This window comes from Pelodiscus sinensis, chromosome 15 (genome assembly GCF_052426305.1).
Source record: "Pelodiscus sinensis isolate ZL-2025 chromosome 15, ASM5242630v1, whole genome shotgun sequence".
Lineage (NCBI taxonomy): Eukaryota > Metazoa > Chordata > Testudines > Trionychidae > Pelodiscus > Pelodiscus sinensis.
In genome coordinates this window covers 27,477,116-27,491,128 of record NC_143066.1, presented here as the reverse complement: position 1 = coordinate 27,491,128, position 14,013 = coordinate 27,477,116, and the positions used below count along the sequence as shown (strand labels likewise).

Here is a 14,013-nt window from a genome sequence, read left to right as displayed (position 1 = left end):
TCTTGTTTCTTGCACTTAAAGAAACACCATAGTGGGAGCGAGAGGACAGGAACAATGGTGCCATTTTAATGTGATATTTACACAGCGTCACACCCTGAGGCAAAGGGATAATGATGTGAAGCAATTATGTTATTAAACTAAATAGCAGAGATGTGAAACCTTAGAAGGGATCTACGGCCACTGTAACCACGCTAGGGGATAATTTCCGATGGACACTGGAAAGCTCATGTTTAAGGTTGTGTCTACACTACAAGGTGGATGTGTGATTCCTCTGTTCATGGACACACATAGGTCTTGTCTACACTAGCAATTTATAGCTCAGTAAATCAGCTCACAGCACTGTAACTCCTGAGGTGTCCACACTGACAAGGCACTGAGTGTGCACTAACTCCATGGTTCCTGTGTAAACCACCTTGACGAGAGGAGTAGAGCTTTCTGCGCAGTGGCTACAATGCTAGGGGGCCATTTCGGATATCCTGGTGTAGTACAGCACAGTGACAGGCCTTTGGTACCTGTCCCATAATGCCTGTACTCACCACTTCGGTCACCAGTTTGAATTCTACTGCTCTGCCCTCCGGTGACCAACCCTCAGACCTGCCCTTTACATCGCCCTGGAATTTTCAAAGTCCTCTTCCTGTTTTCTCAGCCATGTGTGTTGTGCTGCCAGCCTATGTGTCCAGGTGACTGTGCCTGCTTCGAGCTCCAGGCGATCCCCTACTTGGAGCCGTGTCTAAGTGCTGGACCTCATCAGTGTTTGGGGAAAGGAGGCTGTGCAGTCCCAGCTGCATGCCAGCCATAGAAAGTATGACACCTTTGGGCAGGTATTGAGATGCACGACCAGAACAGGCCATCATGGGAATGCACTGCAGTGCAAGGGAAACATGAAGGAGCTGCAAAATGCCCACCATCAGGTGTGGAAGGCAAACCGCTGCTCTAGTGTTGCACTAGCAATCTGTCGCTTCTACAAAGAGCTGGATGGGATGGGGGGGAACGACCCCACCTCTACTGCAAAGACCCCCTAGATACTTTGGGGTTATGCTAGAGTGGACTGAGCCAGGACAAAGACACTGTGGATGAGGGTGACAAGCAGGAGGGAGACCAGAGCTAGAAGATGACTCAGTATGTTCAGATGCATTAAGTCAGGAGCTATTTTCTACCCCAGGGATATGTCTAGACTACATGGCTCCGTCGATGGAGCCATGTAAACTAGTTTACCCAGCATAGGCAAAGAAGTAGAGATTTAAATAATCCCCGCTTCATTAAAATAAACATGGCTGCTGTGCTGTGCCAAAGATCAGCTGATCCGGCACAGAGCAGCAGTCTAGAAGTGGATCCCTCACGAGGCATAAGGGATCGGTCAGCAAAGGCTTTCCCAGCCGAATCAGCTGATCGTCGGCACAGCGCGGCGGCCATGTTTATTTTAATGAAGCGGGGATTATTTAAATCCCCACTTCTTTGCCTATGCCGGGTAAACTAGTTTACATGGCTCCGTCGACAGAGCCATGTAGTCTAGGCATACGCCAGAGAAGGTGAGCCAGGTACAGCCTTCAGAGCCTGGGGAAGCACAAACAGCAGAGGATGCACCCGGTAAGTTGCTTTGATTTCTGATAGTGCTGAAATGAGTTGTTGGGGGTGGGAGTGTGGCAGAAAGCCAGCTTGGGTCTGTGTGATGCTTATATCGACACACGGCTCATCACATGCAGAACAGGGTGTTGATGGACATTCTCACTTCACAGTAATCGGCCTCACAGATCTCACAGAGTCTTGTGCAAATGTTGGGCAATCCACCTCTGCAGGCTCCTTGGCAGAGCAGCTGTGTTCATTGTCCCAGTAAGGGTAACATTCGCATGCCGCTGCCCCATAAGGGAGGAGGGGACCATTGCTGCACACAGACAAGCCGTGTAAGGGGTAGGACAGAAGCTGCAGTCTCGCAGAAGACTCTCCTTTGCTTCCCTTCTCACTCTCAGCAGCAAAATATCTTCCAGGATGATATGGGCTGTGGAAACTATGCTGTGTTGGCTCTCCCCAAGATGCCCGGCCTACATTATGGCTCTGCACCAATGAATACCCCTGCCCTAAGGCTTAACTCACCATTTAGGGGATCTTGTGTCTTAGGTGCACTCACCCTGGGACAGCCAGACACTGATAAGTATGTGAACAGTGCTTGGGTATAAACGGAGTCATTGCTATGCTCTGTCTAGAGATAACAATGTTCCCTCTGTATAAAGTTGCATTTTGGCTTCACAGGTTTAACGCAGGGATCCCAGCCTTCCTTGTTATCGCTAGGCAGGGCAAGGACAAGGCCTCAGAAAAGTAAAGTTGTCTTGATCCACGAAGTTATGCTTCAGGCTGCTTTCAAAAAGAAAGAATTGAAGGAGTGGAGGGACAATGAGAGGAGGGAATAGAAGGTGAATACTGAGAGCAGGAGCAAAGCCACATCACAGAGCACCAAGCTGACAAGCTCCAGGTGCTGCTAGCACAGCAGACAGAGCAGCTCTGTAATTACCTTCTCCTCATAGTCAGTGTCCCCAAACTATTTTCCATGCACCCCCTGTCTCACCACCAACCCATTTTGGCCACCATCCGGTCCCCAGTCAGCACCCATTGCACTCCACACGTGCCCCTTCGCCAACCTTCACCACTGTCCAGCAGACTCCCATAGGCACTCAATGCACTCAGCCCCCTACCCCATGCAGTTTAGCTCTGCTGGACCACAGCACCATTGCACAGCACATCAGACAGTAGAGCTGTGTATGATACCTGGACATACCCAAATCTGTAAAGCTATGTCTACACTGCAGAGTTTTTCTGGAATACCTCAGGTATCCTGGAAACACTCTACTGCATCCAGGGAACATGTCTGCTCTTCTGAAATTTTTTTCAGAAGAGCAGACACGCTTTTTTGGCATCCCTGTAAACCTCATTTTATGAGGAAGAGGGGATGTTCCAAAAAAGGGTTTTTTCCTGACATTTGGCTTAGTGTAGACGGGCCAAATGTCGGAAAAGCCTCTTCTGAAAAAGAAGCAGGAAAAGCTACGCAAATTGCGGTTCTCAATTTGAGTAGCCTTTTCCAGAAGAACAGAGCAGTGTAGACATAACCTAAATGTGCCAAGGCCTCACATATTCATTTCCTTTCCACAAAGTGCAGATGTGTCATGCTGCGTATGTGTCCCATCTTTGTTGTTTTAAATAAATGGCATTCTTGGATTTGAAAACAGTCTTTATTTCATTACATAAAAGTAAGCAAGCATACCCTAGCAAAGTAACAAGCACTTTGGTACTGAGTGCATTATATGGACCAATCACAGTCCCCTTCTAGCATTGCAGCTACTGCACTCCCATGTATGGCAATAAATATTACTGACTTTCAGCACCAAATTGCTGCCTCAAGGAATTCCTGATCCTTATGGTCCTGTACTGTGCTCCTCTAATAGCCCTGGTCTCAGGCTGTTCACACTCAGCCTCTATACACTGAGTCTCAGCAGTCCAAGCTTGAGTGAAGCTTTCATCCTTCCCTTCCCAATTATTATGGAGGGTATGGTACATGCAGGGGCGGCCTGTGACTAAAGGCTGACTTGGCCATCGCCTAGGGCGCCGCCTTCAACGGGGCACCTGGGGCGCCTGATGATGACATCACGAGATGCCTGGGGCACCTGATGATGACATCATTCCATTGACGGTCGTGCAGGCGGGGGTTCTGACCCCAGCTCCCGCAGCCCGCCTGGGGCGCCAGCTCCTGCAGCCCACCTCGGGCCGCTCCTGAGTACATGGCTATAAACATAGAAATGTCATTAGCTACGTCCAGCTTCCCATGCAAACATCACCAGCGGGCTTTTAAATTGCTAAAAGCAGACTCCACTGTCATTCTGCACCTGCTCAGCCTGAGAAATCACTTCTTGGTGCTCTCAAGGTTCCCAGTGTATGGCTTCAAGAGCCATGGCATTAAAGGGTAGGCAGGATCTCCTAGGATCTCAATGGAGATCACAATGGATACTTCCGCTATAGTGATCTAGTCCAAGAAGAAGTCTCAGCTTGCAGCTTCCTGAACAGGCCAGTGTTTTTGAAAGATACCTGTGCCATACACCTTTCTAGATCAGCCAGTGTTAATGTCCATGAAACACCCACAGTGATCCACAAGCATCTGGAGAACCATGGAGAAATGTCCCTTCTGATTAATGTACTCAGAGGCTAGGTGTTCTGATGTCAGAACTGGAATGTGTTGTATGTCCTCTATTGCCGCTGTGCAGTTAGGTAAGCCCAACTCTACAAAGCCATCCACAATTTCATGCATGTTCCCCAGAGTCATGGTTTTTTTCAGAGGAGGCAATTGATGGCTCTGCAGACTTCCATCAACATGAGTCGAATCGTTGACTTTCCCACTCCAAAGTGATTGGTGACCAATCAGTAGCAATCTGGAGTAACCAGCTTCCACAGTGTGTTTACTACTGGATAGGTAGTTCTCATTCCAGTGTCCTTGCACTGCCAGGTGGGGGCGAGCTTATCACACAGACCAATGAAAGTGGCTTTCCTCATCCGAAAGTTCTGTTTATCATCCCGGACTTGCACGATGATGCAATCCCACCACTCAGTGCTTGTTTCATGAGCCCAAAAGAGTGGCATTCCACTCTGGTCAGCACCTCCATGAATGCCACAAGAAATCTCGTGTCATAGGTTCTATACATGGCAAGATCAGCTTTACTCCTCATCGTCACTTTGCAGCTCACGGAGTAACTCAAATACTGTAATTGACATGGTAGTGAGACCTATCAGCATTTTCTTCACCAGTTCAGGACCCACTCCTGCAGACCAAGGAGGCAGAGTGCGAAGCACAAAAGCCATTGAAAGATGGCACCAAATGCAGATGGAAGCACATACGTCTGGGATGCGAAGCAATGCACCATCGGACATTGGAACAAGACCCAAGACGGCCCACGCCCACTCTCTGCCTTCCCACAAGCCTCAGCAGCAGAAGAGGAAGGGGTACTCTGTAGGATTGCTTGCCCATGGTGAACTGCTCTGAATGCTGCAGCAGGTGTCATAGGTACAGTCATGCTACCGCGCTGCCAGCTGACACTGTGGACACACAACAGATGTTCCACTGCTGCGTTCTGGGAGCAGTGCTGTAACTAACAGCGCTTATATGTGCCAGGGTAGACAAAGCTGTAGTCATGCTAGCTCTATGAGCTACAAGCTAGCAGGCGTGCCAATAGCAATATAGCTGCGGTAGCATAGGTAGCAGCAACAGAAGCACAGATGAGCCATGCCAAACACATATCCACTGGTTTCAGGCTGCCGTGCTTCTTCTGTGGCTACATGTGTGACCACAATAACCCTGCTATTTTATACTCATGCTAACTCAGTGAGAGTGAGCCCAAGTACGTGTACATGAGCAGCAGAAATCACACCCCTCATTTGCAGTTTAGACACAGGACAAGTGGGAAGTTAATTTAATTCTAGTGTTTTTTTCTGGATTTCATAGTGTCCCTGTACTAGCAATTATATAGATTCTAGACCTCGGGAGATTGAGTGACTCTCATACCATTTAGTGGGAGAGGCAGTGAGTTTGATTCACAGACCAACCACTTGTTCGGATAAAATATTTAATGTGCTGGGGGGGGGGGTGAGTGCTGGGAACTAGAAATCAGAGCAGTTGTTTGCTGTGATCATAAAGGTATGATATGATTATACTATGAAACTTACTTGCTGCTTTAGTCCCCAATATCCATCCTTACTCTACTCAAAGCAGGAAGAGGAATTTTGTACATAGCGTAAACCAAGACTAAGAAAGAGTGGAGGTTTCACCTCTGTTCTTCACCAGCAATAAAATTACTCTGTCCTACAGTCTTCTCTTAACTCTTAGAAATAATGACCACTCAATAGGGACAAGAAGTCTTTCACAGCCCCACGCAGTGAATTTTGCTGCTCTCCCATGAAAATGTGAACACAGAATGGCCCAGAACTAATGGAAAGTTGGTCAGAGCTGTTACATCCTCTGTCCCCTATTGGGGCCGACCGTGTTCTGCGTGTGCTTCTTTTTAGTTTCATGGCTATGGTGAGAAACGTGGCATGTTTTGATTCTAATTTAGAATGTTTATCTTGAAAGATTCCAGGATCTTCATTTGAAAGATAAACTCATTCCTTGTTTTCCCTTTATAGCATGCATTCCATAATAGTAACACCATGTGCCGTACGCCATATCGGGCCAAGGAAGACCATCACAACTATAAATTTAGGACCTTTTGGAACACAAATAACTTCAGGATGGAAACAAGCCAGCTGGCTCATATAGGCAGGTTCGTCCTTTAGGGGGGCTGGAACAATTTTTATAGTCGGGGTACTGAGAGTCATCGAACCAGCATCCCTCGTTCTAGCCCTTTAGCCATTCCTTTTAATTAATGGCTGAACATCTCAGTGGGACAAATCCTAAAAGTTCTCTCAGTCAAGGGTTGATTGAAGGACTGATTCCTCTCGAAATGCAATGCCCAGGGAGTAACATGCACAGCTTCATGTATTATTCCACATTAATGCTCTGTATAAAGAAATTAGAATGAATGTTCCTTTGCACTTGGCTCTACCTTGCCTTAAATGTAGTGAAATTGAATAAGCACGAAATGATTATGCTCTTTGAGTGAACTTTGCCTGCATAGGGAGTGTCTGAGGTTCTCCAGGTTTTGGAAGACAGTAATTCATTGGAGTGGGAGCCAGTGGTGCGAAGGGTACGGCAGGACCCCCAAACCTCCATACTAGCACCTGGAGTCCTGGCTACCACTCCGTGCACTAGGTTTTAGGCAGTCAGCCCTACGTGCTTGATTCTTGGCCACTGCCCTTCCCGCCAGGAGCTCTGCTGCCAGCCCCACATGCTGGGGTCCTAGTTAGAGCTCCTGGCATGGACCAGCAGTCAAGAAGCTACTGCCAGCTGCTAGCTCTGTGTGCTGGGGCTTTGCACTCGGCCTCAGGTAGGGGTGGGAGTGGGCAGGGGCAAGGGAGCTCAGCGTGTCCTCTTTAAAAAATGTTTCAGTGTCACTGCAGTAACTCCTCGCGTAACATCCTGGTTAATGTTTTGTTATGTTCCTTATCTAGTAGAGCGCATGCTCGTTTAAAGTTACAAAGTGCTTCCAAATAACCTCGCTCAGCTGCCTGCTTTGTCCACTACTTGCAAGATGTTCTGGAAAAGCAGTCTGCCCTTGTGGAGGTTTTGAACCAGGCTGGGCTGGCAGCCGCCATTAGTTCCCCTAAGTTCCTTGTAAAGTTTGCAGCTGGGCAGCAGCAGTTCAGCTGCTACTCCCCACATCACCATGATGCTTCTACCCTCTACCTTGCAGCTGCTCCTGGGAGACCTCCTGTTCGCTGGTGGGGGTGAACCTGGGTACCAAGTTCTGCTCTTGGTTACACAGAGCTAAAACTGGAGTATGGTTGAACCTCTCTAGTCCAGAACTCTCTGATCCAGAAGCATTCATGGTCTGGAATTATTTTAATTAGCCGGATGTTCCCTTTTCATGGGGGTGGCCAAATTTCTCATAGTCCCATAAGGTTGTTTACAGACACCAGTCCTAGCTGTCAGTGTTCTGTGCTGTGGTTTAGCTCTAATTTACCCCTTGATGTTCTCTAACAGCCCAGTAAGCAATGGAAGTGTTGATAATGCTGCTAGACAATATTGACCTCCTGTGGTCCAAAACTTCTCTGGTTTGGAACCAGCCAGGTTCTGAGGATGGCAGACTAGAGAGGTTCAACCTATGTATCCTTTGACTTGTTGGGGGGGGTCTCTATCACTTTACTTTCTTCTGTAACATGAGGCCTGGGTCATTCGTGCTTTAAACTCTTGGAAATAGTGAATTCTCTGGGACTTGAGGTCAGCCAGGCAGAGGTTATCGGTCTATTACAACAGCAGGTGGGCGAGGTTCTGAGGCTTGCAATGTGCATGTTAAACTAGATGATCAGGATGGTCCCTATGAGTCTATGTACATCATTGACAGGCTGGTGATGGGAGAGCTGAAGCAACAGCATTGGACTGTGTGTGCGGAAAATAACTGGGCATTTTCTCCCTGTGAAAAGGCAATTTACGTAAATGTATCCACAACTAGCATATGGCAATAGCACAAGTTTGTTAATGGAAACCTGGTGATCCATATCACTTGTGTAGGAGACATTTGCTCGGGGGTTAATACAATATTAATGTTAATATCAATGATCGATCAGAGGATTTGCAAGAAAGGCATAAAGTATTTAATTATAATTACATCGAGAATGGCTTTGTAATGGCTACGACATTTGAATAAGGTCACATCTAGCCCTCACCCCTGTTATGTTGTTCTATATTAAATGCCATTCACTTTAAGTGCTGGAAACCTTTTTGAAGTGCTCCGCATAAAATACTCTGGGTAAATTGAAATATGTCTATTCATTTTTAGAAATATGATTGATATCTGTTGCAAAACAAATGTTAACATACATTTGTACACAAATTTCTTTGCTTATATATTAGGGACACTGAAATATATCTGTCTTTCTTAGCAGGCTCCTTGCTGTAAGCAAAGGAAAGGGCTATTTGTGCATATTAATTCAACTTACTGGTAATGGCTTTAGATCACTAATGTAAATCTTTATATTTACATTTCTGTTCTCTGCATTTTTCAATACATTTATCCAAATGTTACTCAGTAAGTTTGATCCTGCCTTCATTGGAAGCAATGACAAATATCCCCTTGTATGCAGTAGGAGCCAGGATTGGGCTCAATCTTTGCTGCAATTTAATGATCTGTTCTTAAAAATGTCACCATGTAACAAAGAATCCATAGCAAGAAGCATGTTTGTGCATTGAGCAGCAGAAAAATATATTTCAAATATACTGTATAGATTTACTGTCACTACAAATTAAACAGCATTGTCACCCTGTTCAAAATTATTAAGAAAAAAAGTTTTGCATATAAAGCAATAATACATAAATGTATGTATAAACATAGAGGTGCACACACACATAACTGAGTGCATACATAAAGATTCCAAGTACAGATATGTCTTTGCATGCCTGCCTATATTCAGGAGTAAATTCTGTTCTCTCTTACGGAGATGGGAATCCATGCCAACTGGCTGCAGTAGCTTTATTCTGTTTTTACATTAGTGTAAAGGAGAGATGAATCTGCCTTCAGAGAGCTGTACAGAATATCCATTGATTCAAAATGATTGACATGCTTCCATCTGAAGGCAGAATTTGGTCTTTGAATTTCTGGATGGCGTACTGCGATGTAACTTCTACATATTTTGCCATTTTCTCATTTAAAGAAGTATTTAGCTGCGTTCAAGCTATGTGTTTGAAAAAAATCGCTATGTATTGGTCATATATTATTATTGTACATAATTGTAATTATACCCAGTTTTGTATAATCTTATCTCAATTGCCTTTGTTTACCTGGAATTTGGATACTAAGAAAGACTTTTATCCTTACTTTATATAATTGCCTGTAACACTTACTAATATCGTGGGGTTTTTGTTTGTTATGAAAATGCCTAGGGATTTCAAGTGTTATATTGTTGAAAACAAGTAAATTTATTACCCATTTGTGAGAAATACTATTGCTGGTAAATTGTAGATACATAGCAATACTTTTAACACCAAGAAGATGTACATCATGCATTTTTACAACATTAAGTGCAGTTACATTGCTCCCTTTTTTCTATAAGAATATATAGTATAAATGTACAGTATATATTAGCAACAATGTAAAATAAGTTAGTGAAATGTCAAAGCTTCTGGATAAAAATTCAAGTCATGTCTGAGCGTACCTTTTGCACAATTTTGCGTAATCTTATCATCTCAGCTGTTTTCATTTACCTTTGAATTTATGTTAAGACAGACTTTTGTCCTTACTTTATATAATTTCCTATAACACCAACTAGTATCTTGGTTTTTTTGTTTGTTTGCATGGTTAAGTCAGGCCACAAATAAGGGTTCTGTTGAATCCATTGTTAGGGAATGGAAAATAATTAATTATGCAAAATGTGCTTGAAAAAAAGCATATGTTGGTCATATTGTACATACTTGTAATTTTTGTAAAATACCCTTTTAGACTGTATAGGATAATCAGGCTACTATAATGTTAAATGGAGCACATGATCTTAACGTCAATGTCTCTAAATTATAAATCTCACCAGTTTTGCTGAGATTGTATCAAATACCACTTTGGTGATTGCTTGCAGGAAGAATCAATAAAAATCCACTTAATAGGAAAGTATAACTTGTCTCAAAGCAGGTAAGGAGACCTTATTTTGTCCCACATTTTGTCAATGAATACAGTTCCTTGCAGGGTTGAACCTTTCTTTATGCTAAGTAAATATGTGCTAGGGCTTTCTTACATCACAGGAAATTTCTGAAAGAGCAAGGGGAAAATAGTTTTAACTAAAGATATTGTGAGTCTACTAGTCTCTGTCATATTCACCATCAAAGTGTATCAGAGTTCAGCAAACCCTGCAATAATACCTTTCATGAAATGAATTGGAATACTAGGTCACTTCCAATGGCTGTGGATTTGAAACAACAAATTCTTATAATCATGCAATGAATACCCATATTTATCAGAGAACATAGTGACTGACCTCTGCTACACACTACCCAAATAATCTGAGCCATAATACTGAATGTAGCAACAAAAAATAATAAATAAATAAACAAGATGAAATAAGCGGTTTTCTTAACCCAATTTAAGAAAGAAACCCACTAGATTCTCAGCTGGTGTGATCCATGGAGCCACACTGGATTTACAACAGCAGAAGGTCTGGCCTATATAGTGGCCAGATTTACACCAGTGCAAGTGAAGTCACATCTCCCTTGTCGCTAATAAAGTACAAGGTGATAGAAACAAACTGAAAGTAGGTTGATTTAAATGAGAGGATAATCCATGCAATGCAGATACATGCCAGTGATACTTTAGAAAATAAAACTGCAGTTGCACAAGATGTCAAGATCATCAACAGTGTTACTAGTTAGATTTTATAATGATTGCATGGACTATAACCTCAGAAAATAAGTTCTTGTGGTATAAATAGCTTCTCAGCTGGCTGATCAAGTTACTCGTCACCCTTTCTGAGTACTACATGGAAAAAGACAGCCAACTGATGTTACTCAGTGATACCAGGCTGTTGTATAGACTGTATCACAGAATTTGTTACCAGGTATGAATAATATCACATTGTCCAGAGCTGGAGATTTAATTTTTGGGACTCCATGAATTGGTATTTATTATTTTGCATATTAAACTGAGATCTCAGAACAGGCAAAGGATCTGGGGCTGAAAGAATGTAATCGATGCTAAATTTAATTTCAGAGTCAGATTTTCCTAGGGAGGAGTTGTTTAGACTGTGTCTGTTGGAGGTGTTGTTTGGAAAGAACCCATGAGGCTCCAGGAGTCTGGGTCCAGATTCGGTTGGCTCGCATTTCCTTTCATGACAGGAGATGCTGTATAAACCAGAATCCATGGAAGATGAGTCAGGGGAGGAAGGATCTTTCCCTTCATTTGGTCTCTGCTCTGTGTGTTCCCTTTTCATGTTCCTTCTTCTCCGTCTCCGCCTGTAATTCCCATTTTCAAAAAGGTCCAGCATGGATTCACATCCAGATGCAAAGCTCCAATAGTTTCCTTTTCCCTTCTCATTCCCTTCTGTTCTGGGAACCTGTATTCATTTAAAGGCAGTTCAGTGTTTGTATGTGTTACAGATGCAGCTGCTTAACATCTGGGTTCATTTACATTCAAGAGTGGTGTAAACATACATGACAAGCCATTTAAGCCTATTCTCTTTCATTACATTACTTGTAGGCAAAACCCAGCCTCTTCAATTTGCTGTAAATTAACATACATCAGAAAAGAACATACCCATTACTTTCTCAAGTGACAACTTGTAGTCTGCAAAGAGATTTAAAATTATTTGTAGCTTCCCCTCTTTTCTAACATTGCTTTGGGAGACTATTCCTGCACTGAGATATTTTTAGTTGCACTTAATTGAAAATACCCAGTTCTTGCTCTTACCTTTACAAAACAACTGTTCAGTGATAAGTTATGTCGGATGGAGTTCTGCCAGGCTCTTTGATTTGATCTGTAGTAAGGAAATTTCTTCATTATAAAATCATAAATGCCTGACAAGGTTACTTTGTTTGAAGGACTTTGCTGGATGGCCATTGCAATTAAGGCGATGTAGCTGAAAAAGGAAAACTCTGTGTTATGCCATTGTCTTGTATGTGTGTATTTTATAACTAGGATCGCTCTCTCACTCACTCATACATATGTGCAAATATAATTCTTATAGAATTATAACATTCCTCCTTGTCCTACATTTTGGTTGTGTTACTCCTTGACCTGAGATGGCTCTTAGAGACATCAAGCAGTTTGCTCAGAGTCCTTTTGCTTTTGTCTAAGAGCAAGAACTCTGTTTAACTCTCATTGATTGATACAGCATGATACACAGGCATTACTTACAGACAATTGAAACCCAATCTGTCTGCTTGTCCTTCCACTCGGCAGGCAATGCTTAGATTAAAAAACAAAACAAAAACCACACCAAAATCTCAAATCGCTCAAGGAAAGCTTCCCTGAACCATTAGGCTCCCATGCAATGTACCAGACTGTGGGACTCCATCACTTAACTGGCTCTCATAACTTCAGGGCTGGTGAGCTCATCACTGTGGCTAATTAGAGGGTCACTGGATGGTATCTTTCTCCAGACTGACTCCTGAACTCATATTCTGCATCTTTATTCCAGTGGGGGAGAGGAGGAGCAGACACATTTATTTCCTTAATGAGCATCTCACAAATTTGATTAATTTTCCTCTGTGTCCTTAAAAGTGCAGAAGAGGACAATAGAGGTCTGATGACACAAAGGACTCCAGGACATTAAAGGCAGATAATACACTTTCCCTAAAGTGAAGAAGTGAGGAAAGAAGGGGAGAAAAGAGATTTCCTCGAGCGGAAAAAAAAGACACCCCCGCCCACAACCCAAGATTTCTGTGCCTTGAAGAAATCACCCGCAAGGATGCCTGTGCTGGTTATTAGAGGAGGAGAGGATTCCCAATCCATTATCTGACAGTGCAGACAATCTCCCAGGAGAAAGGAAGACTTTGAAAACTTAATCTTACCTGTATGCTGGTCTGGTGAATTTTTTCTCTTCATCAGAACTACAGGTTGGATAGTCATCCCCATCATAATTAAAACAGTTATAGGGGTACTGTGTGTTATCAAACATCTTCCTGCTTTTGGTTCAGCTCCTGCGGAGTGAGAGAGATGGAGTGATGTTTCTCTTTCTCTGTGCCTGGGCTCCCTCCTCCCTTTTTCCCTCCCCTCTGTCTCATTCTCTCTCTCACCACACACATACACACACACTTCCTCAGTGTTGGGGTGGAGATTGTTTTTGTAATTCTTGAGTCCCAGACAGCCAGTCTGTGAGGATATTCCTTTGGTCGGTGGTGTTTTTGCATCCAATCTGCTTATAGGAAAGGCAGCTAATAACTGATTAAATTGGTGAGTTCTCCCATGAACCTTTGAACTTGGGTGTGTACAGCCAGTAGCTTAGCTTCGGCTCTCTGGGTGGTCTGTGCTGGAGAGGGGCCAGCCGTTTTGCCATCTTTACATACACAATGTGACAAAAGCAAACACCATGATGTTAATAAATCATGCTCCAAGGTTTGTTCTTGTAAATTAAACTTTGAGAACAGAGTTTCTCCCCGCCCCTGATTTTTTCTTCTCCCCCTCTTCTCTGCTCAGCAGGGTGGCTTTTTATTTATTTATTTTTAGAACCCAGCATACAATACACAGACATACCAGCCAATAACACATGCTGGCCCTGATCTGTAATCTATAATACAGTATAATAGACATAAATTATATTTCCACGACTAAGGGAAAATGTGTACATTCAAAGGGAGCAGAACAGAGGAATCGGAGGGACCACTGTCAAGCAGGAAAGTAAAAGGAAAATAGCTGTAGGCAGAAGAGCTGCCTGTGTGGGCTTTGATCTGAAGGATGAATTAAACTA

General features: G+C 43.4%; 1 protein-coding gene and 1 pseudogene across 2 annotated transcripts; one reads left to right on the top strand and one right to left on the bottom strand.

Annotated features, from left to right (window-relative positions):
• Nucleotides 1–522: 522 nt before the first annotated feature.
• Nucleotides 523–2,253, top strand: LOC149523556 (uncharacterized; annotated as a pseudogene).
• Nucleotides 2,254–8,673: 6,420 nt separating this feature from the next.
• Nucleotides 8,674–13,532, bottom strand: FOXL3 (forkhead box L3). Of its 2 annotated transcripts, XM_025178611.3 has the most exons (4): nt 13,362–13,532; nt 13,118–13,246; nt 12,015–12,183; nt 8,674–11,661 (listed from the first exon to the last, which is right to left on the bottom strand). In XM_025178611.3, the coding sequence occupies exons 2-4, from the start codon at nt 13,222–13,224 to the stop codon at nt 11,179–11,181; spliced, it is 759 nt and encodes a 252-aa protein (XP_025034396.1). In that variant the 5' UTR covers nt 13,225–13,246; nt 13,362–13,532; the 3' UTR covers nt 8,674–11,178. The 2 variants fall into 2 exon arrangements, with proteins under 2 accessions (XP_025034396.1, XP_089625399.1); XM_089769273.1 differs by having other exon boundaries at nt 13,118–13,532.
• Between the last annotated feature and the right edge of the window lie 481 nt (nt 13,533–14,013).

Bases quoted from the DNA above. Each gene is read 5' to 3' on its own strand.
- FOXL3 (XM_089769273.1), bottom strand. From the start codon at position 13,224: ATGTTTGATAACACACAGTACCCCTATAACTGTTTTAATTATGATGGG. The intron at 12,184-13,117 runs GTAAGATTAAGT...TTCCTTTTTCAG, and splicing joins TTCACCAGACCAGCATACAG to CTACATCGCCTTAATTGCAA. The intron at 11,662-12,014 runs GTAAGAGCAAGA...AAATGAATACAG, and splicing joins TGAACAGTTGTTTTGTAAAG to GTTCCCAGAACAGAAGGGAA.